The 27,439-nt window shown below is 38.0% G+C and overlaps 1 protein-coding gene across 5 annotated transcripts in view; it reads left to right on the top strand.

Moving 5' to 3' along the window:
- Window positions 1-27,439, top strand: part of LAMA2 (laminin subunit alpha 2) — a 637,158-nt gene that overhangs the window by 557,962 nt on the left and 51,757 nt on the right. For all 5 annotated transcript variants that reach the window (XM_045066381.1, XM_045066380.1, XM_045066378.1 and 2 more), the window contains 7 exons: window positions 1,990-2,144; window positions 8,316-8,459; window positions 9,461-9,594; window positions 11,476-11,635; window positions 15,265-15,389; window positions 20,444-20,606; window positions 21,277-21,421. In XM_045066381.1, coding sequence (XP_044922316.1) covers window positions 1,990-2,144; window positions 8,316-8,459; window positions 9,461-9,594; window positions 11,476-11,635; window positions 15,265-15,389; window positions 20,444-20,606; window positions 21,277-21,421 — 1,026 coding nt within the window. The remainder of the gene's footprint in view (window positions 1-1,989; window positions 2,145-8,315; window positions 8,460-9,460; window positions 9,595-11,475; window positions 11,636-15,264; window positions 15,390-20,443; window positions 20,607-21,276; window positions 21,422-27,439) is intronic.

The following is a 27,439-nucleotide window of genomic DNA, read 5'->3' as shown; positions in this document are numbered from 1 at the left end:
TAGAAAAACATTGAATTATCATAATCTATCTTCAAAAGTGATTTTAAATTCTATACACTCAAATAACTATAAAATAAAGTCACAAACTTTTAAAAAGCATTATTTAAGAAAGTATCAGACTCAGTATCACAGAGGTTTTATTTTTAAAACCGCCAAGAAGATAATTTCCAAAAGACTTCAACTTCTCCAGAAGATAGAAGGTGGGGGGAAAGGGGAGGGAGGTAGGAAACCTTTGGATTTCATTTGGAAACATTTGATAAGAATATGAGAGCTTTCAAAGGAAAGAATGCATTCTCGGATGAAGCTGAAATAGTCTGCTTTACCCTTTTCCTTTTTCCCATGAATCCAATTCTAAATAATATTTTTCTTAATTCTAGGATAATTTGTATAATACCAGGGTAATATTGGGGAATTAAAGGAAGGAAAAAATGGACAAATGGTTTATTAAGAGTATACAGAACAAAAGGGTATGCTTTTATGTCTGCTGAATATCCAGTTATGTAGCAAGAGCTTTGACCCCAGGAACCTGCGTATCAGGCTTTGATCTAGGAACTCTTTTAATTAAATTTAATAATACACTTATATCCTTTTAAACACCCTTACAGTATTTTTCATATTTATAAGCATGAGTTCAAAATACTCAATTCAAAGCCTAGTTTAAAAATAATAATTTCCGGGGCTCCTGGGTGGGTCATTCAATTAAGCAACTGGCTCTTGATTTTGGCTCAGGTCATGATCTCAGGTCTCTGTGAGTTCAAGCCCTGCCTCTGCTCTGCTCTGAGTTCAAGCCCTGCCACTACTCTGCTTTGAGTAGTGGCCAGGAATATGAGACCCAAGGAGCAGTATATCATTTCTTCTCCTTATACATAGCTGCTTAAGATTCTCTCTCTCTCTCTCTCCCATTCATGCTACCTGTGTGTGCCAAATAAGTAAGTAAATAATATGCAAGCAAGCAAGCTTCGAAAATCATAATGTCCTTCCTTTTGAGCACCTTTGATTCCTTCATGAGGATTAGTTCTCCGTAGTTCACTGACCACCAGAGTGCTGATTGTTCATAGCTGAGCAAAGCACTCAGCCTTGGTCCTTAAGCAGTTTCCCTTTTTCATCAGAGTCACAATGACAGAAATCAGAACAATACATGCTCAATCAGATAATAAATGGCATAGTTTAGGTAAGATGACCAGCATCCTTGAGATAGAGTAATTGGTTTCCATGTGTCATTTGCCCTCCTATGAAAAGCTCATGCTGAAAGTCTGTGGATCAATGATAACCTTCAGTTATTTTAGGGTTAAACCCCTTTGAAAATCATTGATATTCAAACTTTTTTTTGAACCCATAAGAATGGCCATTTAATATGGTTCAGCCTAATATAGAGATTAGGATAGTCCGTTCTTCTTCAAAATGAAAATGAACTGCAGCATGAAAGATTTAATTAAAGTTTAACATTGGCCTTCAGTCTAAGGGTTGTTCAACACCGAAATGTTTTCAGAAGACATTTTGATAGCTTCCCTCTATAAGACATACAAAGATAGACCGTGAGAAAAAGAAAGAAAATCAATTTGGGGTGAGAACCCTGATTTAAATACGGTTCTGGCTTGGACAGATGAAGTGACATTTTAAAACACGTTCATTCCTTGATTCTGTGACTAAACTTCTATAAAGGTAAGCTTTGGGCCTGAAGCTAGAAATTAATCATTGAATTAAGGTCATCGTATTCTTTACCTTCCATGCTAACGTTCATCTTAATCACAAAACCAGAGTGTTGGTCCTCCGTCTCTAACACCTTCCGTTTGGCTTGCCTGAGTCCCAACTGAAATTTTCCATTTGCCTTCACACACTGCGCTTCTGCAATCATGGCCCTGCTTTATCATGTGGATAAGATGAGAGCCTTTCAATTATTTAATGAAGCATACTACTATTTTCATGTCTGTGTGTGTGTGTGTGTGTGTGTGTGTGTGTGTGTGGTATGCACTCATTTTTTCAATGCAGTTGCAGATGCCGATGCCACTGTGAAAAATCTAGAACAAGAAGCTGATCGTCTGATAGATAAACTCAAACCCATCAAGGAACTTGAGGATAACCTAAAGAAAAACATCTCTGAGATAAAGGAACTGATAAACCAAGCCCGGAAACAGGCTAATTCTGTAAGCTCTTTTTATTTTCAGTATCAGTGATTGATTGTAATTTGGGGTATTATTCCCAGACAGAATGACCTCCCCACAATGTATCCTGTTGACTGATCGCTGGTTATTTTCCTTTAACCTGAAGCAATTTGATGGGGAGGGGAGGAAAAAACGTTGTTGTTTTTTTTTTCCCATAAATTTCAAAAGACAAAACTCATAAGAGAGAAGAACTTTCTAGAAGATAGCAACCTGGTGAACCCAGGTAGAATTGCTAAATACCAATGTGAAACTTTATCTAAACTAATAAATTTCATCCCATGGTGACTTTAGAAATAGAAGGGAAAAAATAACAGTTTATATTGTCAGGTTTAAATGCAAATCTTTTTATATATCCAAGTTTTCTGTCTCGAAAGTTCCATTTTCTGAGCAACTTTGAAACTAGAATGACCAAAAATGCCCTTTCTTAATCCATCAACTTATAATTTTTTGAGTAGTGGCCAGGAATATGAGACCCAAGGAGCAGTATATCATTTCTTCTCCTTATACATAGCTGATACCTCTAAACAAGGTTAAGACAATAAGTTCAAGGTGCACTTTAAAAAGGAATGCATGCCTGACTAAGGAGAAATTTAGAAAATGATAAATTCATCAAGATGATGTACAGAAGCTCAAAGTGAAAGAAGCAGATAGGGTTGAGAACACATATATATTGAGTTACAATCTGAAAACCAAGTGGGCAGTATGATGACATACACTTACTGTACATATGAAGCACAAAGTGAAAAGAAATAGATGTTAGTTTGAGGTTTGGGATTTTAGCTAAGATTTAGCCTGTGTAGAAAAAGCATCTCCTACATTCAAGGCAACTTCTACTTACATAGTTTATAACACCATAGAAGAAATAAGACATGAACATAAATAACTCCAAGGTAATGCCAAATAGTGTTACATTGCCTGACCGATGGGAAATGCTATAAAGTTCTGAAAGAAAAGAATTCCTTTAATAGCGGCCAGAAGATTTCCCAAAGATAAGAATTTGAGCCAGGCCTTGAGTGGGTGGGGAAGGGCTTGATTTGGATGGGGAGAGTAAGGAAGGAGAGCATTCTGAGAATGACCAAGGCAGACAGAAAAGGAAGTTTCGGGCTCGTCTCATGAGCAAGTGGTCTAGTTTTCCAGGATGACTGGTCGAGAGAACATTGAACTGGAAAGGTCCTTGGAGGCCAGGTCCTTGGAGGCCAGGTCTTGTTAGGCCTTGGATGGTGAAGTAAGCAATTTCATTTAGCCAGAATGGTTCCTGAGATGAACCTTATTGGTGAGGAGAAGCTGAAAGTTCTCAAACAAGAAATGTAATATTTTCAGAGCTGTGTTTTTTTAATATGAATTTGGAAGTTGTTTGGGGTATAAATGTGAGGAAACTAGGAACAAGACAACTTCAATAAGAGTCCCACCTGTAACAGGTGGAAGTAGCAAGAGAAAGGGAGAGCTTGTGATATCACTCCTATCGTTTGCAATGTTAATTTAAAAAAACAGTAATAGTGGGGCGCCTGGGTGGTTCAGTGGGTTAAAGCCTCTGCCTTCAGCTTGGGTCATGGTCTCAGGGTCCTGGGATCGAGGCCTATATCAGGCTCTCTGCTCAGCAGGGAGCCTGCTTCCTCCTCTCTCTCTCCCTGACTCTCTGCCTACTTGTGATCTCTGTCAAATAAATAAATAAAATCTTAAAAAAAAAGAAAAAACAATAATAATAAATATTCTCTGGAAAACCACACACTTAGCCTTATTTTCTTAGTCATCGTGTGGGGAAATCTGGTCATTCTTATTATTTCTTCTTGTAAAGAAATCTAAAAATATGCCATATATTCCTTAGTTTTCTGTGCTCCCTCCCCCAGGGAGAAAGAGAAAATTCTGGCATGTTAAATACATAAAACCTGTCTCAAAACATAAAATGAAAGACAGATATAAAGAAATTATACCAAAAAGTAACCCTTGTCCATGCCTTTCAAGGAAACTTTCAATCATTCTTTTGAAAAGGAAGTTAAAACAAAGTGTCTTATTTTTTATAAGATGTTAGAAATATGTAAGCAAGGTAATTTTTTTTCAAGTGAGTTTTATACTAACTTAAGATGACATTTGCCTGATTTTATAAATGTATTTGTAGCCTGGGAGTAGTGTCTGGATGTGGCCTTGACACATATTCAATATGACCAAGAAATTAAAGACATTTCTTTGAAAGTAGCTTTCTTTAGTTTGTTGACTCTGAAATGGAGCAGATGATACTCTTTTTAAACAAATGACCTAGTTACGGGATGAGAGAAATGCAGTGAAAATCCAATAGATATAATAATGGGATCCTCAATAATGTTTAATTGAGTTCATAATGATTCATTGGTAGTGTTGTATGAGGAATGCCTTAGAGATAACCAAGGCTTAGTGATTTTTGTTTAGAAGTCTACAAAGGGCGCACATTAGAAATAACAGTAATTGATAGAACAAAACATTCTAAGACATGTTTGTGTTTCAGAAGTTATTCCCTTTTCATGAGAGGGAAATGTCCTAGCAGCTTCTTCAGGAGAAATTTATAAATACTGCATTTTGATTTACCTGTTTTAATTTGTTTAAGAATCAGTAATTAGAAATCAAAACACAAGGTATTTAAAAGGAGAGATTAGTAGGTATGGACTGGTGACCAACAGTGCGGGCTGCTTGAATTTTTCAAGTACTGAGGATATATTCAAAACCACAAGCCAGAAAACAGAAAATCCAGAGAGTTTTTCAAATAAATGTGTAAGAATTGAGCAATAGGCTACTTTACAAGATCAACTGCTGGCATTTAGATCATAACAACGTCATTTTGTTCAGAGAACCCTATTTTTTAGATATGTAAAGTATGCCATAAAGTAGATTAATTTTAACTCCTACTGCCATTAAATACCCTTCGTTTTAAAATGGCTACTCTCTTAGACTTTCAATTCTCAGATACGGTTTCATCAGTTCAGTTTGGCTTCAGTACTCAGTGCTCTATCATCCACACTTTGGTAATCCCCTTTTCAACACACCATCATGTAGGTCCCTATCACTTCTACCAAGTGTATCCAAGCAAGGGCAGAAACCAATCCTGTTACCAAAGAGTCATGTATTCCACCTACATTCATTATTTCTTCTCTAAAGAGCAACCAGGGAGTATTATTATATTATATTATTTTTCTTTTTTAAGATTTCATTTATTTACTGGAGAGAGAGAGAGAGAGCAACAGAGATAGTGAAAGAGAGCACAAGTGGAGAGGAGAGTGTGAAGCAGGTTCCCCACTGAACAAGGAGCCTGATATGGGGCTTGATCACAAGACCCTGGGATCATGGCCTGAGCCAAAGGCAGATGCTTAACCAACTGAGCCATCCAGGCGCCCCACACTGTATTCTTTAAACAAAAATAAATTAGTTGTGAAAGTTAGTTGTGATTAAATTGGCCATAATACAGCTCAATGGCCAAGCCCATAAAGCATTTGTGAAATAAAGATAAAACAGACCCCACACACAGTTCCTTTTGATTACTAAGCCAGCCCCACTAGGAATTTACATATGATTTCCTATAGCTCCTATAGCTCAATGTACTACTCGGCTCTGCTCATGAATTCCAGGCAGACCTTGACTTCTTCTCCTTGATCATCTTGTGATGTCAGTGATGTTTATACCCTGCTTCAGATACTGAATTTGCTCAGTGTCAAGGCCTTTCCTGATGATGGTTTTGGTTTACTTGATGCCAATTCCTAAAACTCACCATATCCTATACCTTTTCCTGAATATTAAAAACATCTGAAAGCAGCATTTCCCCTGTCTGCCCCCCACCATATTATCTTTCTCTTGCTTTGCTCTATAACTTTTTTTTTAAGATTTTATTTATTTATTTGACAGACAGAGATCACAAGTAGGCAGAGAGAGAGAGAGAGAGGAGGAAGCAGGCTTCCCACTGAGCAGAGAGCCCGATGCAGGGCTTGATCCCAGGACCCCGAGATCATGACCGGAGCCTAATGCAGAGGCCCAACCCACTGAGCCACCCAGGCACCCCTGCTCTACAACTTTTATCTCTAGGCCCTTGGATAACCTTTGTATATCTGCTATGCTACCATGTAACTCGTTCTGCCAACCTTCACTGCACATGCAGTCTAGAGTATGAACATCCAGAGTACAAGTTGCACATTTCCAGCAACTCATTTTGATTCACCGACTCTCAGCACCTTATGTGGAAGGAAAATCCCATCGTTTGTCGAGTAAAGTACTAACTTCCTGGTGGGGAACCACACTTACCAGGAAGACTGTCTCCCCCAGAATGCAGAGCAAACACTATGGGTACCAGAGTTATAGTCTGGGTTCCAACCTTAGTAGGAAGACAAGGACAAGGAAAACAGTCTACGGTAGACTTTGAGGTTATTCTAGCCCTGGGCCACCATCCTGGGCTCCATTGGGCTGGCCCCTGTTTCTTTCCAGTGCGTGTTTCCTTTGCAGAGGATGCAATTCGGTTAGCAGATGAGGTGATGAAACAATAATGTACAAATGCATGACATCTGCAGAGTCTGCGGGAAAGGCAACAGATCTGCTGCATTCCCAGAAGCTTTCAAACACATATGAATTTACATATTCATCAGAACCATAAACCCCTCCTTAGCTTTCTTTTTAAAACTTAACCTGTTTTTCAAAACAGAGGATCATAGGGGAAAGGAGGGAAAAATAAAATAAGATGAAATCAGGGAGGGAGATTAACCATAAGAGACTCTTAATTATAGGAAACAAACTGAGGGTTGCTGGAGGGGAGGTGGGTGGGGGATGGGGTTACTGGGTGACAGGCATTAAGGGGGGCACATGATGTAGTGATCATTAGGTGTTATATGCATCTGATGACTCCCTAAACTCTGCCTCTGAAAATAATAATACACTATATGTTAACTCATTGAATTTAAATTTAAAAAAGGTTTTTTCATCCAGCACCTCTTCAATGTAGTCTATACCACCCTTGGGGAGGAGTCCAGGGGCTGCCTATACCCATTCCCTAATGAGACTTTTGGAGATGCTTCCTGTGTCACCATAATATAGAGACTGGCTGTCTTGTCTGGAGTCTGCGGTACCCTTCATGGGAGGAGCAATAAAACCAGTAGATTTTCTTCCAAGTACAAAAGCTATTTGAGTAGCACAGAGTGCTAGAAAATTCACTGCTAGTGAGAACCAAGAGGAGGCTTCCTGAAGCTGAGCTTATAAATCAGTGGCAAAGGAAAGTTTTGCATCTTTCCCTGTCTCTGCTTCCTCCTTTGAGCACACTCATGGAGCAAAGCAGCAGCTTCTTCCCGAGTTCAAGCTATGCTGAAAAATGCCCCTGTGATTGTAAACCTGAAGCAAAGGAAATTAAATCATATAATCAACTAGTGTTATTTGTGGTTGAAGAAAGGCTCCCTAAATGTAAGTAAGAATCTATATGAACAGTTTCATTTCTGTTCACATAGGAATTCCTTTCTTAGCAATTTATAGTAATTTTAAAAATACTAGTCAGAAGAAAAAGGAGCTGTTAAATACATTAGTAGGGATAACCATTGAAAATTATTTCCATTTCATTTCCTGGCAACTTAATAAAAAGGTATAATTTATTCTCAAATGTATGTCCTTAGTGGCATGATTAATAGTCTTCGTATTGTCAGAACATCTAGAACAAAATCTATTTGGCCTTTTCCAACTGTAAGAACATGAGAGGGTAGGTAATTTCCTCTTGAAAACAGAAAGAAAAATGGTGTCCTACTTTAAGTGATACCAGAATCACCAAAATTTGAATTGTAAAATTTCATCAAACAACCTTAATGAAGATCATTATCATTAGCGTCATATAAAATCACCTTTTGGAAATGTCCCCACATTCATAAAAGAGGAAGGTATGAAGGTAAGAATTTGTTAGTTGTATGCTTCGAAAAAGAGTAGCATGGTAACAAGATATGGGACTGTGAACAGCTTATTGTCAAAATCCTGGTGGGAAGCTGATTGTCCGTGCCCTCCTTAATGAGTATAATGGTGTCTGCATATGGGCATTTAATGATTCTATTTGATGATAAAAAAATAACTTCAAAGAAGAGATGATGATGGTTTTGGGGTTGTTTGGGAAGTACTTCAAACTTGCTGAAAGATTTAGTCTTGGTTCTTTGTACCTTGTTTTCCTTGAAGATCAAAGTATCTGTGTCTTCCGGAGGTGACTGCATTCGAACATACAAGCCGGAAATCAAGAAAGGAAGCTACAATAATATCATTGTCAACGTAAAGACAGCTGTTGCTGACAACCTCCTTTTTTATCTTGGAAGTGCCAAATTTGTAAGTTTGATGTTCAGCTTCTTCAGTCTCCTGGATATGTGAATACACAGAGGTTAATCTTCATAGTAAGGGAAATGTATAGAACCTAATAACGTGGTCCCAAAATTGTGTGATGTAGCCTTTCAGATTTGAAAACCTCTGACTCTTACCTCACAAAGTTCTGAAGTGTCAAATTAAGTTAGAAGAAAAATGAATATTTAAAAGAAAACTGCTTGCAGTATTTAGGCACATCTGCTTTCATTTATGAGTAGTCAAGCATTTATTTAGAATTATGTTTTCAGATCTGGCTATTTAAGAAGGAGGACTAAGAGGAATAAAGCTTTGTTTTAAAAAGTCTCTAAGAAATTACAATGAACTTTCATGTTGAATGAAATTGCAAATAGTGTACTTCTTTCCTACCACCGAAAAGTCTTTTGACTCATGCTGAATTTATGACTCAAACTGAAAAACCAGAAGTTGTTATCTACCAATACTGACCCCCAAAAGTTTTCATTCCTTTTATTTGGACACTTGACTCATTATGCACGAGAATCTTCCAAAATGAATAAAATTTTCAACAGACCAGTCATTACTTAAGTCAATACTTGTCATTCATTTGAGACACTTTAGGTAACCTTGGGCTAAAGAAAAAAAAAATCACAGCTGACCCCTTAAAAATATCAGTGTCCTTGGTAAAAACAATAATGAATTCTACCTCCAAATATTTTCTTTTGTCTCTTCCACAAGAACCAGAATGAGAAAAGACTTTTGTTTCAAAAGTAAAATTGGTTAAATTAACACATATGCCTCAGCAGTATGGACACTTGTGTTGCCTTAGAGATGCAATAATAAAACATTACTTAATCATACCTAATAATAGATTGTATTGTTTGGGAATTTTTATTGTGAAGCTTCTAATTATTTCACATATCTATAAATAGCACCTTTTGAAAAGAACTCTGTTGGCTTCCTTGGGCTATCTGATATCTGATATCTGTTGCTTTTGTGTTTCTCTGAACCAGATTGACTTTCTGGCTATAGAAATGCGTAAAGGCAAAGTAAGCTTCCTCTGGGATGTTGGATCTGGAGTTGGACGTGTAGAGTATCCAGATTTGACTATTGATGACTCTTATTGGTATCGTATTGAGGCATCAAGGTAACTAACTCAATAAACATTATAAGACAGTTAAATGACAGAATTTGGAAGTAGCTTCCCAATTTATAAGAAAATCTTCTTTCCATTTCAAGGAGGTCGCTACGTATGCATGTGTACAAATTATATATATTATACGTACATGTACAAATGTGTTTTAATGGGTGTCTTTGTAGTATGCTTGAAACCTACACACCTCACACGTATTGATCTGAGTGTCTCGTCCATTTTGGACTATTCAGCTGGTTGTGTCATAGTCGTGCTGTCATAATACTCTCAGACATGCTATCTCCCCTGAAGAAGGAGCCCTAAGACTGGCCTTATTGCGCACAAGCTAGAGTGTGAGGGCTGCCACTCATGCTTAGCTCCTCTTCTGGTCTACACAGCAATCTTGCCTACAGGCAGGTGCATATCTAAATGCTGGCACAAATATATAAGGTGTTGTATCCACACTACTTAAAATGGTTACGGGATATTGATTCATTCTGTCTGAAGCTTTGATTCTATTAACTTCTAGCAGTGTGTAGACACCATAGAGAACCCATTCCTGTCCTCAATCCTTTCCCCTTATTTCCTCCTCTTCTTTACCTAATTCTCAACACCTATGAACCCCAAAGCAGCTAGCAATTAAGAGAGTGTGTATAGTTAAGGGCTGGGTCCAGAGCTGGATAGAGCAGTTGTTGAATACAGATGATGGTACAGAGAGTTTTACTCTGTGTTTGTATACACTTACATTTTTTCATCATAAAAGCTTAAAAAGAAACTTACTAAGAAGCAATATTTTTAGTTCCTTTTTAAGATCTTCAGTAAAGAAATGTGAGCGAGAGAGAGAGAGAGAGAGTGTGTGTGTGTGTGTGTGTGTGTAGAGAAAGAGAGAGAAAGCAGCAGACAACATGCTTCCATGCCTGAGAGTAGGGGAGGGATTAAGTACTTTTGTGACTTTAAGAACATTTATATTCACAAGGGTCTATTCTTTGATCAGAAGAGATACATTCTGGTAAGATGAGGAAGAACCTTATTTGACAAATTCATTCTCTTGTTTCCATGTGCTTCAGTTCATACTGCACCATCAGAGACAAAAAGATTACCTAAATGAGGCAGCGGAGAGAGACAGAGACACTCAAGTTTTGTTATGACTGCCTGTCCCAGAAGACAGACCAGTTTTTCATATTTCACAACTCACAGACATCAATCACTTCAGAAAATGAAATGAAATAATAATAGCTTCCAAAATCCTATTAATTGAATGTAATACTGCAGTTCTTCCATACATTTGGTATACACAGCTATGAAGACGAGATGTTATGCCGTCTACACTGAGATGGGATGCCAGCAGTAAAAGATGCACAATTCCAGGAAGACTACTTCAGCAAATTTGGAGCCAGGATATAACAAGGGATTTTAGGAGAAATGATGCAGCTTATCATGCAGAAGGGTGACTCATTTGGGGTTCACTTACTGAATTAAATTAGACAAAATGCTCAAGGAAGTAGTACCAGCTTGTTTAAAGAGCATGTGCTGGTAAACAGTAAATTGTTTTGCAAGCCAATGGGAACAGGCCTTCTGTTTAAGCAGGGGCCATTCCATATGCTCATCGCTGCTGTGTCATTTCACCTGGACTCAACTGTGCAGGATCAGACTCTCCTGTGGCTGACCGGTTCTGGCCAGATCTGCCAGGAAACAGCCAGCAAAGATCAGGCTCTTGGTCTGATTTGCAACTTAAATGAATCCAGATCTTTGGAAGCTCAACACCCAATTAACTCTTAGATATTCTGCCACATATCCCTACATTTCATACCTTTAAAAACTAAAGTTACTGTAAACGTGATATGTGTTTTATGTTCTGCATTTTCTTTTGCTTCATTTCAACACGTGCCCCTCAAGAACTGGGAGGAATGGGACCATTTCGGTGAGAGCCCTGGATGGACCCAAAGCCAGCATCGTGCCTAGTACCTACTATGCAGCATCTCCTCCGGGGTACACCATTCTTGATGTGGACGCCAATGCGATGCTGTTCGTTGGTGGCTTGACTGGGAAACTGAAGGTAGTGTGTTCTTTCCCATGCTTGTTTATTTCATCTCTGTCTACAGTTACTGATATAATTGCTCTGGGGGAAGGCATGATAAAGCTCTCCAAAAACTCAGCAACTTTTTACTTAATTTGTTTATGAAAACATACATTTCTTTTGAGTAAGGATTTTTTGTTTTGTTTTGTTTTTGTTTGTTTGTTTGTTTAATTAATTTTTTATTTTTTTATAAACATATATTTTTATCCCCAGGGGTACAGGTCTGTGAATCACCAGGTTTACACACTTCACAGCACTCACCAAAGCACATACCCTCCCCAATGTCCATAATCCCACCCCCTTCTCCCAAACCCCCTCCCCCCAGCAACCCTCAGCATGGAGGTTCCTCAAAATGTTGAAAATAGAACTGCCCTATGACCCAGCAATTGCACTATTGGGTATTTACCCTAAAGATACAAACGTAGTGATCCAAAGGGGCACATGCACCCGAATGTTTATAGCAGCAATGTCCACAATAACCAAACTATGGAAAGAACCTAGATGTCCATCAACAGATGAATGGATCAAGAAGATGTGGTATATATACACAATGGAATACTATGCAGCCATCAAAAGAAATGAAATCTTGCCATTTGCGACAACATGGATGGAACTAGAGCGTATCATGCTTAGCGAAATAAGTCAAGCAGAGAAAGACAACTATCATATGATCTCCCTGATTTGAGGAAGTGGTGATGCAACATGGGGGCTTAAGTGGGTAGGAGAAGAATCAATGAAACAAGATGGGATTGGGAGGGAGACAAACCATAAGTGACTCTTAATCTCACAAAACAAACTGAGTAAGGATTTTTTTCTTCTTTCAATATCCAATCTGCAAACACAATGTTTTTAAGCCTGTGTGTATTTACTTAAACAGCTGTTTTGCCCTTATCTGTGGCACTAGTTTTTTCATAGTCTTCTTTTAGTTGCCTCAAGAGCAAAGTGTTTTTTAAATATACCCCGTTTTCTGAATCAGTTTATGATTTATTGATATGAAGTGCTATAAAGTTCAGACTCACATCTAATTAAAAGATTTATGAATACCTTGGGAAATACCACAGGAATCATAAGCTTTCAAATCATGGTCTGATTTTTAAAGTTTTCAAGTTGCTCTTCTCCTTATTCTTCTAGAGCAATGCACTTAATATTCATAATTGCTTCATGACAGGTCCTTGTGCATTTCAAATTGCTAAGTGCCTGCATTTTAAAGGAGCTCATGTTGATTAAATGAAATTAGGTGTTGGAAAAGGACGTGTAGGTGAGATGCGAGAGCACAACCAAATACGACGGATAATCCTGGGCTTGTCAGAATCATCCTGGGATGAGATTAGTCAGAAAATGTGAAAAGCCACGGTGACCCCAAATTTATGAGAACTCAACCTTCACATACAGTGAGGTTGTTTTGTTTGCTTTGTGTATGAGATGTGACTCTAAACTCTTGGAATTGATTCTACAATTACACACTAAAACCATCCACATTTCTTAGAACCGCATATCAATATACAATGGTACATGGTAATATATAGTCATATTGCCAACTTTCTCTCCTCCCTAGGAAGATAAATATAGGGGTAGCACAGAGTAATGTGAAAACCATGAATTTTGAAATCAAATCCAAGTTGAATTCCCTGTTCTCTCACATAATAAAACATGACCTTAGACAAGTCACTTAGCCCTTTGGGCTTCAGTTTTCTCAACTAGAAAAGGGAGTTAAACTATCTACCTTGCTTTGGGGACACCTGGGGTGCCTCAGTTGAGCATCTGACTCTTATTTTCAACTCATATCATGATCTCAGGTCCTGAGATGGAGCCCCTGCATGGCAGGCTTTGTGTTCAGCAGAGAATCTGCTTGTCCTTCTGCCCCTCCCCCGTTAGTGTACGCTCAGGTGCTCTCTCTTTCTCTCTCAAATAAATAAAATCTTTTAAAAAATACATCTACCTTGCCATGAAGGATATAATAAATTACCCTTATAACATAGTATAACCCTATGGTATTCCAAGTAATATAAGTAATTTACATGAATTAACTTACAAGTCCGAAAGGTAAATAGTATCCTCCTTGTTTTACAGTCAAGAAATCTGAGTCCCAGAAGAGTTCAATGGCTTGACCAAGGTCACACAGCAGTTAGTGGCAGAACTGGGATTTGAACACAGGTTAGCAGGCACAAAAGCCTCCACTCTTAGTCACCACGTTTCCCTGCCACTGTGAGTGGTGAGAGGTTATGTGCATAAAACGTACAACAAATGCCTAAGACATGGTAGTTACATCTTAAATCGCATCTCAAATAATTCTTATTATAATTCAGTTGTCACCAGATGTAAAGAAACTCTCTTCTGCTAGTCTCGGGGTAAAAGAGCAGATGCCTGAAATCTACAGAAAATCTTCATCATTTTGGCCAAGAGTGTCAAGGCTCCTGCTGCATCAGAATAGAAACCAGAAGCTGAAAACAAGTAACTAAATCAACATGCTGATGAAAATTCAAAGGAGCAGGAGAAGATCCTAAGTCTAGTTTTTAGGATGCGAGAAGGAAAAGCAAAAAGCCAAGAGAATCCACAAGTAGAGTAATCAACCTCTGGAAAACTAAGAGACTCCAGCTGATAATGGAGAATTCCAAGGGCCATTCTGACTTGTAAATATCAGTGGCTTCCTACAAGGCAGGAAGATTCCTCAAACACAGCAATAGAAAGATGCACATGTTGAGTAACTACAAACGTTAAGCTGTTCAAGGATCATTTCCCCACATTTCTTCCAGACCCAAGTTGTCAATTCATTTTCTTAACCCTCGATTACTCAGATAATTGTGGCCTTTGGGAAAGCATTTCTAACGTTATAGGTACCAGAATATAGAATTTATCAGTAATGTGTCAGTGCCAAAAGAAATAGTTGTTTAAATTACAGCAAGTTTCTCTAGAGTGGACAAGGTCATTCCCCTCCTTCATGACTGTGTTATATATCAAGCTTAAGACCTTTCCCTGTGAAAGTGACACTGGAGCTGTCATTCAACAAATATTTATTGAGCCCTAATAGGCTCTGTGCTGTGTATATCTGCAGACAATCACAATACGGTCCCTTCTCTTACAAATTCACTGTTTCCCTGCATTAGAAACCTGCTTGGGTATAGGAGGAAATGAAAAATTGGGGACAGCACTATCCTTAAATTATCTACATATTAGCTTTTTTCCCTCTGTGTAGTCAATATGTGTGCCTTCTCAGGATCTTTGAAGAGATGTCTCCCTAATGGTACATGAAGACTAGCATTAATTAAATGCCTAGGCACCGGCTGTAGTTCCATAAATAAATAACCCAATTTAATACTAATAATCCCAACCCCAAGACAAGAAGATAGAACCTCAGAGTGGATAAGCAGCTCACCTCAAGTCAGAAGCTAGGAAGTGTTTATCTACAAATGGTATTACCAGGGGTAGCACATAAATAACCAGGGTCTGTGAGGATGGAATATAGTTAAAAGATGAATAGATGCAAACCAAGAATATCACAAAGAGTAGACAATAAGTGCCCCAGATTTCACGGCTAGTAACTCTCCTGGATGCTCTAAAACTCCTTGTGAAATTGTAAATTCTAACAAATACCACGTTTCTCTCTGCAGAAGGCAGACGCCGTACGCGTGATTACGTTCACGGGCTGTATGGGAGAAACGTACTTCGACAGCAAACCTATAGGCTTGTGGAATTTCCGAGAAAAAGAAGGTGACTGCAAAGGATGTACTGTCAGGTGAGCTGAAATGAGAACTCCCCTAAGGTCTGGCCTGTGCCTCACAAAATCTTTAATTTTGTTGTGCAATATTCTATTATCGTGCGGATGGTCTGGAGTGGAAAGGATGGGACTATGTCTGGGGGGTGATCTACCATGAAGTTGATAAAAGGTCAGATCCTTTCACCCATTTGTACAGGAACTTTCCAAGGCCCTATGCCACATAGGGTCTTGGCAGGGTTTCAGGGGGAAACCCACTGGACTCAAAGATCCTGCTTAAGTGGAGAAGGATAAGAAGGGACCAAGATAGGCCAGGAGAAAGGGCCCTAATACACATCATCAATTACTACCTACAGGTTAGAGTTTAGCAATCTAAAATACTTAACCAGCAGACCAACCTGAAGAGAGGATATAATACAATTAGCTAGAAAGGAAAGGTTTCTCAGCATAAAAAAACTTGAGCCCAGCTAATCAACCAAGCCTATTAAAACTCTAAAATTTAAATTAAATATCTGAATGCTTAATAGACACACCTAGCAACTCCAAATCATTAGATGCTACATGGGTCATATTTTTTATTTCCAATTTAAAGAGCACATGCACATTGCCAGGGCCCCAGATTCCCCATCAAGGTTGCAGAGAACACTTTACTTCCAGTTTAACTTCCAACACTTTACTTCTGTCATCATGGACTTCTCAATGCAGCATTGAGGACAGTTTAAAAGCCTAACCCATTCATAGTTTAGAGAGGTTTGGTGAATAATCTTCAACAAAATCTAATATGGAATGTTTTCTATAAAATGTTTTCAATACAACAAGGACAATGAAGTTCATTCACATTAATATCCCCCTACTCAGAAATTAATGCCAACTTTTCCCTCAATATTTATTTGGTAAATTCATAAAAAGGATTTTCAAAAACTTATCATGAACAAAATATCTAAGGATTTAAATGTCCACTCAGCAGTGCATATAATGTATTAGGTCTATCACAGGCTAATTATAAATTCTGCACAGATCTTATACCTTAGTATCTAGAGTATCATATGAATTAATATAATTATAATAGCATATATGTGTGCGCACACACACACATGCACACATTTGTAGGATGTTTTTCAGGTGTCAGAGATTCACACCTAGGACTTCCTGATACAGAGATAAATACAGTCCAGGGATAGCAATCAAGTAATTTACAGAGAGGAAAAAACAAACCCTAAAATAGTTAAAATACAAGGGAAAATTAAAAATCCCTTTAAAAAAGACACTCTCAAGGGTGCCTGGGTGACTTAGTGGTTAAGCGTCTGCCTTCTGCTCAGGTCATGATCCCAGCGTCCTGGGATTGAGAAGCCTGCTTCTCCCTCTCCCACTCCACCTGCTTATATTCTCTCTTTCACTGTGTCTCTCTCTGCCAACTAAATAAGTAAAATCTTAGGGGAAAAAAAGGCACTCTCAGTATACTATGATTATTCACATAGGGTTAGATCCGCTTCATATAGGAGGTAGCTTTTGAGGTGGACGTTACCATGGAGTAAGACTCCAAAGGAGGGGCTAGCAGATAAAAGGTGAAGGGAATTCTAGTCCCAGGGACCAGTGAGAGCAAAGGTAAGAAGGCTAGAAAGCCAGAGTATTTTAGAAAGGGACAAGTAAAATCTGTTCTGCTTCATAGAGGTGAGTTCACTTGGGCAGGATTGGCGAAGGGGAGAATGATGTCAGTAGGTATGGAAGTCAGGTCGGTTTTTATATAGTTCTTTGCAGTGTGTAAAGGTTTTGCACCACTGAACAAAGGCACCTGATTGTAAAGTCTACTGACATAACTGAGTATACCAAGCTCAAGCCTGCACACACTGCCTCTTCATCCATGAACTTGCCCTTGGTTTGGACAAGTTCCTTGTCTTAGAAGTTCATTGCTCAGTTCTCCCCCAGACATTGTGCATTTTACCACCTCTGTCACTCAGCACTGTCAACCCTTCCTTAAGCTCCTTGCTATCAAGTTACCTTCACCTATACCTTTGAAGGTAAAGTTCTATATTTACTGAAAAAATTCTTTAATTTAAATTTTATAGCATATCTTTTTAAATTATGCTGCTATTTTGACCAAGACTATAATTGTTTTTGTGAGTGCTCTGATTATAAAGTTGCATAAGTTTTGAGTGACCACCACCAACACTGTTTTCCCATAAGCCTTGGTATATATGTATAGGAATAATTTTTATAGAACTCCTGGTGTTTGTTAGGTGGTGTTCAAGAGAACACATAGCACATTGTTACATAAAGACCCATCATTCCAGTTTTAGAGCAGAAATGACTATATGTGGGGGACGTAAAAGAGAAGATTGTAAGACATAGACTAAGAACATGTAGATCTTAGACTGTCCATTTTAGAAATTTGCAGTTATTCAGCAATCAGAAAAAAGGACAGAATTGTTGTTATGCTTTAAAAAGAGTTATCTGCCAGGACAATAAAAAAGAAGTATATCTTATTTTTTCTTAAACTTCTAAAAATCACATTAAAATTAAAATAGAAAAAAAAATTGTTGCAAGTTTAATGTATTTAGCTCAACATTGAAACAATGATGAAATGTACTACATAAACCCCAATATCCATCTAGCTCAGTAGTTAACAAGCTACATGTGGAAGAGTGTGGCTGTTCCAAATAACATAATTAATCCTTAATAACTTGACCAGACATCAAGTTTCAAAAGAGAAACAAAAGGCAATTTTGGCAAATGTTAATTATAAAAATTATAAATGTATATTGGCAAATGTATTCAAACATGAATAAGAACACTCTAATATAATGTTAGAAGTTGAGATATTATAAACTACACCTGGAAGAAGTAATTTTTTTTTCCATATCTCAAAGTCACCAAGTTAAATCCAGATGTACTTGGGTTTGGCCAATGAGTTAAGGGAAGTAGACTGATCTAACACCTGTGTATTTAGCTGGTCCCAGCACAAAACCCTTCCCTGAAAATTTGCCTTTTGCTTGAAAAGAAGAATTTTATAAAGGGCTGAAGTAGGAATAGGCCATAGCAATCATTCATGGATCTAACTCTTTTATCTCAAGGTGACACCCAAAACGCTAGGTGGCTTGCAGCAGGGTCTCAGTGAGATTCCACATCAGACCTCAGGGTACCTGCCATCTACTTGGCTATTCTTTTATTCATTTGAAGGAATTAACAGATTAAGGACATAAAGACATCAAGTTATAAACATCCCAGAATTCTTATACCAAAACAATTGTGTGGTGAGATTTTGTGTTTTTTGGTTTGTTTAAATTATAAATAACAGGGGTGCCTGCGTGGCTCAATTGGTTAAGCAATTCCTTTGGCTCAGGTCATGATCTTGGAGTCCCAGGATCAAGTCCTTATCAGGCTCCTGCTCAGCAGGGAATCTACTTCTCCCTCTGGCACTCTTCCCTCTCATTCTCTCTCTCTTTCTCTCAAATAATTTAAGTCTTTAAAAAAATTAAAATTAAAATAAATTATAAGTAATAGTGCATTGGGTCAAAGCATCCAGAAAACTCTCAACAGTGACTTCCACAACCATCTTCAGGGCTGTCAATGATAGTGTGACAGCATATAATGCAAAACCTTAGTATTTGAGAACTTCTCCTTAGTAGACTCTACACAACATTATCTTCTCTCTAATGAAGTGACCCAGAAATTAATGGATTTATCATAATAATGAAGAAAGGCCAAATCATAGTCACTTTACTCACTACCAGTTATACAGTTAATAGCCTGATTTAGTTCCTCAAACTTTCAGTTAGCACTTTGCAGGAATATTGAAAAACATTTTTTAAGTTTAATATGTTAGAAAAATATTCTGAAATCATCTGATCTTATTCCAAATTATATATAACTTAAAATTACAAAGATCTGACCATGCGTGATGTAAAATAAGACTCTTCCCTTCTTTTTTTGTCTTCAGTTTTATTTCTCTCTGATCCAGGAACAGAGAGAAAGCCAACTTGTCTAAGATGTGGAACAGTTTTTCCTTCATGAACCTGTTAATGTTCATACACTGTCATTTTTCTCATTTAGCAAAGATATCACGCAAATGATATTCTAGGCTCTTGTTATCTTACAAAGACATTGTTATAATATTTCTCCATATCTCCTCTCTACCCTTAACATAACACTCCAATTTCAGAGATTCAAATATATGCTAACATTCAGATTTTTAAAGTTTTAAAAACTCTCCACAATTTGAGACTTATTCTGTAATTACATCATTGTGTAGATTGATTGATAGATCATAGGTAACTGCATTTGAAAAAGAAATGTTCTTAAATGTTATTTTTCAAGATTTTTCTTAGATAGTTCTTATTCAACCAATACTGATTGAACATACAGTCTCTGTGAGGCAATCTACTATACTAAAATCTCCTTCATTCTATGTAACCATAATCTATTATGAGCCATGTGCCCTCCTTGTGCTGAGTTTGTGCCTGACATAGACCCTGGCTCATAATCTCTAGTGGGTCTTATAGAGCTTCCAATCTATTAAAGAACAATAGATAACCACTGAAACAGATAAAGGCATCCTTTATTGTCTTAATCTAATTTGTCCCAGAAAAATCTATTGAACAGCAAGTAATCAGGGGGTAGGGATCTTTATTCCACTTAGGTGTTTTTTTGTTTTGTTTTTATCCCTATAACTCGAAGTTTGTATCTTTTGACCACCTTCACTCATTGCACCCAAGCCCCCCTCATTATGTTATGTATATGCGAAATGTAATAAGACAGTCTCAGTCCATCCAAAACCCCACCACTTCAAGTATTTAAGGCATACTTAAATACCAGTGTAACTACCCATCAAGTATTTTGGTAGAATATAAAGCATTTAAAACATCAGTGACTTAGTTATTGAACATCAAATAAATCCAGGTAAGAGATGATTGCTACTTGGTCTAGAATGATGGCAGAGAGAAATGGAAGGATGGAAGAACTATTTGGGATAGTTCCTGTCCTCTAACAGCTCACAATCAAATCTCAAAAGATAATTTGATGTGTTTAGTATTGATGGATAAAGCAGACATTGGTTCATGTGAAATGTCTCTCTTCAGTCCTCAGGTAGAAGATAGTGAAGGGACTATTCAGTTTGATGGAGAAGGGTACGCATTGGTCAGCCGCCCCATTCGCTGGTACCCCAACATCTCAACTGTCATGTTCAAGTTCAGGACATTTTCTTCAAGTGCTCTCCTTATGTACCTTGCCACACGAGACCTGGTAAAGACATACATGGCTGATCTCCCATAATTAAAAATGTTTGCCTCTTTTCCATAGGATTCCAGTACAATTATCAGTTATTGTTAAATTATCAATTATTATTAAGAGGATTCTAGGATGCTGTGTGATAGCCAAGAGTAGGTGATGCAATGAAAATTGATAAATTCAATTACAGATGCAATTTAATTATTATTTATTTTCAGTGCAGCTCCCCATATAATCCTTTAAGAGAAGCACCCAGTAGAGTTTCCTTCAGTATGGAATCATGCAGCAGCAAAACGACTCCCTTAGTCTTCCTCTAAAGACTTAAGTTGAAAGATGGTTCTAAATATCCTCATTGTTTTTTCCAGGTCAATATTTCTTAGTAAATTCTTCCAGAGAATGTACCTTTTAGTTGACTTAATATGTTTTTAAAGGAACCTCCTTTATTCTCCTGTTGTATAAAGATATATCCTAGTAATGTGGTTGTGACAATTTGCACTATAATGTCATACCCACAAACATTCACAAAGTAGTAACACCAATTCTGTTTCCAAAATGGATGTCATTTATGGATCAGCATATTCAGTAACTTAGCAATAAGGCCCTGCTATAAACCACACACACAAAAAGTAAATACCCATATTTCTCTGTGTATTGAATCACTGGTATGTTTTTACTCTATTAATAGAAAGATTTCATGAGTGTGGAGCTCACTGATGGGCATATAAAAGTCAGCTATGATCTGGGCTCAGGAATGGCTTCCGTTGTCAGCAAGCAAAACCATAATGATGGGAAGTGGAAATCCTTCACTCTGTCAAGAATTCGGAAACAAGGTGAGTTTCTATAGGAATAGTGCGCTGTGAACCTTAATCATGCTATCCAACACTCTGTGTACCTAATCATGAGGAGGACCTTGTCTGTAATTTAGGTACTCACGAATTCTGCGAAAAATGGATCCCATCATTTCTTTAGCTTAGATTATAGGTGACTTGGGTTACACATGACTGATTGAAGAGCAGAATGGTTCTCTGTCATTTTCTTTAGAAACTGAGAGCTTAATTTGAAAGCATAAAACTGTCCTACAACTTGTAAAATTATATCCTGTACTAGGTTTGAAAAGGTTGTGTGCTTTGCTTTCCATCTTGTTTTACCAAGATGTCGCCTTTAGAATGGCCCACTCATCGAATTTGTAGGGGTGGTAATGCAGCAACTAGGTCTTTGCTTTTTAAAAAAATGCCAAACTTTTTTATGTGTGCAAGTAAGGAATTGGATAAAAATAATGTAACATTTTTACAGTCCAGGAACTCATTAAAATATACTCACAAACATTACTTCATTTGCTGATATAAGCAGGTATTTTGTTCTGGTGTTAGAGAAAAGGAAACATAGGCTCTAACTTACATGAGGTCAAAAACGTATGTGTGTCAGCTCTCATAACCAAGGCAGAAATCCAAATCTGTTAGGTCTTAGTGTGCTGCTACTGTTATTTCAGTATAATTCCCCTAATTCTGTACACTATACCATTACCAGTATCTGCAAATGAAATTTGATCCTTCTGTTTATAAAATTAAACCTAATTAGTTTTGACCAGACCAGTGTGACATCTCATGAGAATTTCAGTTTAACATTGCACCACCGGTCCCTTTCTGCATTTAACAATTAGCCAGTAAACACCCACCTACTATTGCACCACACCTGAGTGAGGTCTGTGACAAGTCATTCCCTTCAAGGAACGTGTCATCTACTGGGAAGATAGATAAGTACATAACTCAATGGTGAGAGGATAGAAAGCAAATGGCCATGTCAGAATGGGTACAGTAGGCTAGGAATCTCAGGACACAGATGTTGAAGTCACACCCAGAGTTCAGCTCCCTGAGGAAAGGCCCTGAGGCACAAGCAAGAGTTGAGGGCTTCACTGGATGGACAGCACGTTTGGACATTTGAAGGGGCTGAAAGTTGTGTGAAAGCCAGGAGGCCTCAGAGAACATCATCCGTCATTTTCCAATTGATCTTCCTTGGAACGTGGAGGCTTGGAGAAACTCTTCCCACTTTAACAAAAACCAGTTAGCGCTTATAAAAGCTGAGTACTGCCTTATACATTGTTGCCACATAAGGGAGACACAGGCAGGTTTGCCTGGGAGATGCTCTGCAGAATAGTTAAGAAGAACGTTTAACTCCATTTGACCAAACATTTCCCAAACTTTACAGTCTCCAAAATCTCTCTCTTCCTGCAAGACCAGCATTCTGCTGAACACACTTAGGGAAATGCTTTAATTCATGCTGAGGTGTGAGAATTTCTCATCCTTTTCTGGGTCCTTCTAACCTGATTCAGAATCAAATTGACATGAGATAGATGAACAGAACAAAATCAGATTTAATTTTGTGCAGGCAGGGAATACACACACACACACACGGAAATTCAAAAGACAGTCACACAAAATGAGGTATATAGGTCATTCTGAGCTAAGAAGAGGGTAGTGGTCTGGGACTTCAAAGGGAAGAATGCAATTTGTAGGAAGATAAAAACAACAAAAGAGGATAAATGTTTGGTAAATAAATGTTGGTTGAGCCATTCAATGGACAAAGGGGCTTTGGTCAAACAGGCCTTGCTAAGTTTTTCCCAGTCTACCATTGTTCACAATATACTGTAGTTATCTGTTATCTATGGTGATAGTGCTCTTCCTAGGGCAGGTCCTCTACCTAAATTCTTTTTAGGCATTGGCTGGGAACGTAAAAGGGCTCTTCCCCAATACTGGGGTTTTTTTGTTTGTTTGTTTTATAACTTTTTAGTTTTTTTATTAACATATAACATATTATTAGCCCCAGGGGTACAGATCTGTGAATCGCCAGGTTTACACTCTTCACATCACTCACCATAGCACATACCCTCCACAGTGTCCATAACCCCACTATCCTCTCCCAACCCCCCAACCCCCAGCAACCCTCAGTTTGTTTCGTGAGATTAAGAGTCTCTTATGGTTTGTCTCCCTCCCGATCCCATCTTGTTTCATTTATTCCTTTCTACCCCCCAACCCCCCCAACATTGCCTCTCAATTTCCTTATATCAGGGAGATCATATGATAATTGTCTTTCTCTGATTGACTTATTTCACTCAGCATAATACCCTCTAGTTCATCCACATATTCGCAAATGGCAAGATTTCATTTCTTTTGATGGCTGCATAGTATTCCATTGTGTGTGTGTGTGTGTGTGTGTGTGTGTGTGTATAAAACATCTTCTTTATATATTCATCTGTTGGTGGTGGACATCTAGGTTCTTTCCATACCCAATACTGGATTTTGATGGCTTTTTTTTTTCCTTACAAGTTTTTGTTTAAATTCCAGCTATTTAACATACAGTTATTTATATTTATTAGTTTCAGGTGTAGAACTTAGTAATTTATCACTTACATCAATACCCCGGGGCTCATCACAGCAAGTGCCCTCCTTAATACCCATCATTTATTTAACCCATCCCTCCACCACTTCCCCTCTAGTAACCATCAGATTGTTCTGTATAGTTAAGAGTTTATTTCTTGGTTTGTGTCTTTCCCCCTCCCTGCCATGTTCATTCGTTTCTTGAATTCCACATGTGAGTGAAATCATATGGTATTTGTCTTTCTCTGACAGACTCATTTAGCTTAAGCATAATCCTCACTAGCTCCATCCATGTCATCGCAAATGGTTTTGACTGATTTTTAACTCAAACTAATCTTCATGTCAGAGTGGTCCATCTTGGGGTAGCCTGCCCCTGGCCTCTATAGTTACTACAAGTAAATCCATAGCCTAACAGGATGAATGTTGTCAAAAGAATTATTGGATGAGACTAAAGATAATAGAGGCCAGTTCATAAGGGGTCTTGTGAACTTAGCTAATAAGTTTCAACTTTATCCTGAAGCCTGTGGGGAACTACTAACAGTTTTAATCAAGGATGTGACAAGATCAGATTGGTACTTTAGTAAAGTTTCCTCAGAAAACCTTGGAAGGTAGATTTATGACAATTTCAAGGGTTACTGCAGTCTGTAGTAAACCAAGTGAAGAGTGAGGAGAAGGAAACCATGAGAATGGAGAATAAAGAGTAGAATGGAAAGACATTAAGCATTTTACAATCAAAGAGCTTTGTGATATATTCAGTGTGGAGGACAAATGTTTTAAATGGGGATGTCAAGAATAATTCCTTCCTTTCCTTAAATAACAAAAATATTTTAGTGTAATCACATGGTATTGAAAATAAAAAAGAACAGAATATGTATTCTGGAAAAGATGCTGAGTTCTATTTTGGACATATTGTAGTAAAGCACCCTTAATATCTTTAGCAGCATAGGCAAGCTGTGTAATTGGCAGGCGATCAGTTGTGTATACCTGAGGTTTAGCAGAGGTGTAGGAGAGATGGACAGTTCAGAATCATTATCATGCCATTAGTAGTTCGAGCTGAATAGAGATGAGAAGAACCAAGCAGTCATTTCTAGAGCGAGGTGATCCAAAGCCCTGCAGCAAACAGCAGTATTGAAGGGGTATAGTAAAAGTAGATCCCACAAAGGAGGCTGTAAAGAAATAATCAGAAAAAGGAGAAACGAGGAAGCTAAATTTTCAGAAGATCAAACCGAAGACAGATTGACCAGTTAGGTTCAAGAATAGTCCAAGCAGGAGATGAATGATGGCTTGAAATAAGAGTTATAATGGGCTTTGACACTAGGGAAATGCCAAAATAAATCCACAAGGTGATACCACCATACAGTTACTAAAATGCCAACAGTTAAAAAGACTGAACATACCCAGGGCTGGCAAGTATATGGAGCAAATGGAATTCTTACACTCTGCTGATGAGGATGGAAAATGTATAGCCACACTGGAAAATAGGTTAGCAGTTTCTTAATAGGTTAAATATATGTATGAACCAGCCATTCCACTTGTAAGCATTCACCCAAGACACATGAAGCATCTATCGATACAAAGATTTGTACCAGGATGTCCACAGCGTCTTTATTCATGACATTCAAAAAAACAACGAAGTAACTAAAACATCAATTAACAGGTTAGTAGATAGATTGTATGTTGTCACAATGAAATATTATTTAGCAATAAAAATTAATGAGCTCTTAATATGTACACAACATGGATGACTAGCAAAAAAAATCTTAGCCAAAGAAGGCAGACGTAAAGGAATACCTTTATGTCAAGTATATAGAAAACATAAATGAACCAAGATTCACAGAAAGCAGATGGAGGCTACAGAGGATGAGGTTATGTAGGGAGGCACAGGAAGGAGGGATGACAAGACATTAGAAGACTTTTGGGATGATGCATAGGTTTAGTATTTTGACTATGGTGCTGGTCTCATGGATGTATACATATCTAAAAATTCATTAAATTATATACTTTAAACATAAGCAACTTATAGTATGTCAATCACAGTTTGATAAAACCTTTTAAAAATAGGGTAGATATCAGTGTTAGTTAGGAGATGAAATTAGTGCGGTTGACTGATTAAATGTGGAATGGTGAGGGGACAGGCAGGATGAGTCTCTAATGTAGGAGTCTGGGTGGGCGTCATATTGTCACCAAATAAATCATATGGATTCAGGAGTAGAAAGATAATCATTTTGACCTAGAATATGTTTAGTTTGAAGTACTGAGAAGGTATACAGATGATGCTTTCTCATCTGTAGAATGTGGGTTTCTAAGCAAAAGTCAGGTCCAGGCATATATATTTCTGAATTGACAACATATAGTAAGTAGATATAAAATGGAGGTTACCTGGATGGCTAAAACTCGGCAAGTGGCCAAATGAAGACACATTAGGGAATAAAACACTTCAGAAGTGTTCAAGGACATTAGTCACAGAGAAGGAAATTGAGAATGAGGCTGGAAAGGTACAAGAAGCCAGAGAGCCTGGCATTATGGAAGCCAAAAGAGGACATTTCCTGAAGGAAGGAATTGTGAACAATATCAAATACTGCATAGACAGGGATGAAGATAAAGACCAAAAGACCCCACTGGGTTTGGATGTGGGGAGGTCCCTGCAGATTTGAGCAAGATTAGTTGCTTGGAGCAATAGGATAGGAATTCAAATAAGCCTCCAGCCATGCGACCCTTCCTCCTTTTTAGTGCCCAGGTTAGTTGTTTTATATGAGTTGTTCTTAGGGGCGTTATAGAAGCACTGTCCCTGGAAATTCAGAAACATTCCATCGGGGGCATTGGGCATCTTCCCAGACAGTCAGTCAGTAGATCGATGGGCACCACGTGGGGTGCGCCGTATCCCTCAAGTGCACCAATATGGACACAAGATGGAGAACGATCATTCGATTTTCACTGAGCTGAGAGAATAAAAAGGAATTACCAAAGTCACAATTCACTTACGACAACTCAGCATTGATTAGAAAATACTTGCTAAGACCCTACTCTTTGTCTAGTATTTAATAAAACCCTTATTTCCCTGCTTACCCATAAATGATGTCTGAGCTCATCAACTCTGAAATGTGAACAGCTATTCTGTAAGGGGAAGAAATAGGGCAGGAAATAAGAGCAACTGTTAGCATTTCACAGCAGAACCCACTTCGTTGCTCTCGAAGGAGAGAGTCAACAGTTAACTCAGTAAAAATATGCCATCCTGTGTCTCTCTGCTGGAGCTAACACTTGGGCCAGTGAGTTTCAATTCAAGGTATTTCTGCTCTTTAATCAGTTTTTCTTAGAATGGTTTCTAAAAATGCATATATTCACTCAGGGATAAGGGAGAGAACTACCTCCAGTCACTGGCTTGCCTGTGATAGAGAGCAGAATCTCATTTTCACAGACGCCATTAAAATATGCACCAGATCTGTATAAAGAGGCTATTTTCATGTTCCACTCAAC

The sequence above is a fragment of the Mustela putorius genome, unplaced genomic scaffold (genome assembly GCF_011764305.1).
Source record: "Mustela putorius furo isolate JIRA1106 unplaced genomic scaffold, ASM1176430v1.1 tig00003863_pilon_pilon_pilon, whole genome shotgun sequence".
Classification (NCBI taxonomy): Eukaryota; Metazoa; Chordata; class Mammalia; order Carnivora; family Mustelidae; genus Mustela; species Mustela putorius.
This window is presented reverse-complemented; position numbering and strand designations above follow the sequence as displayed.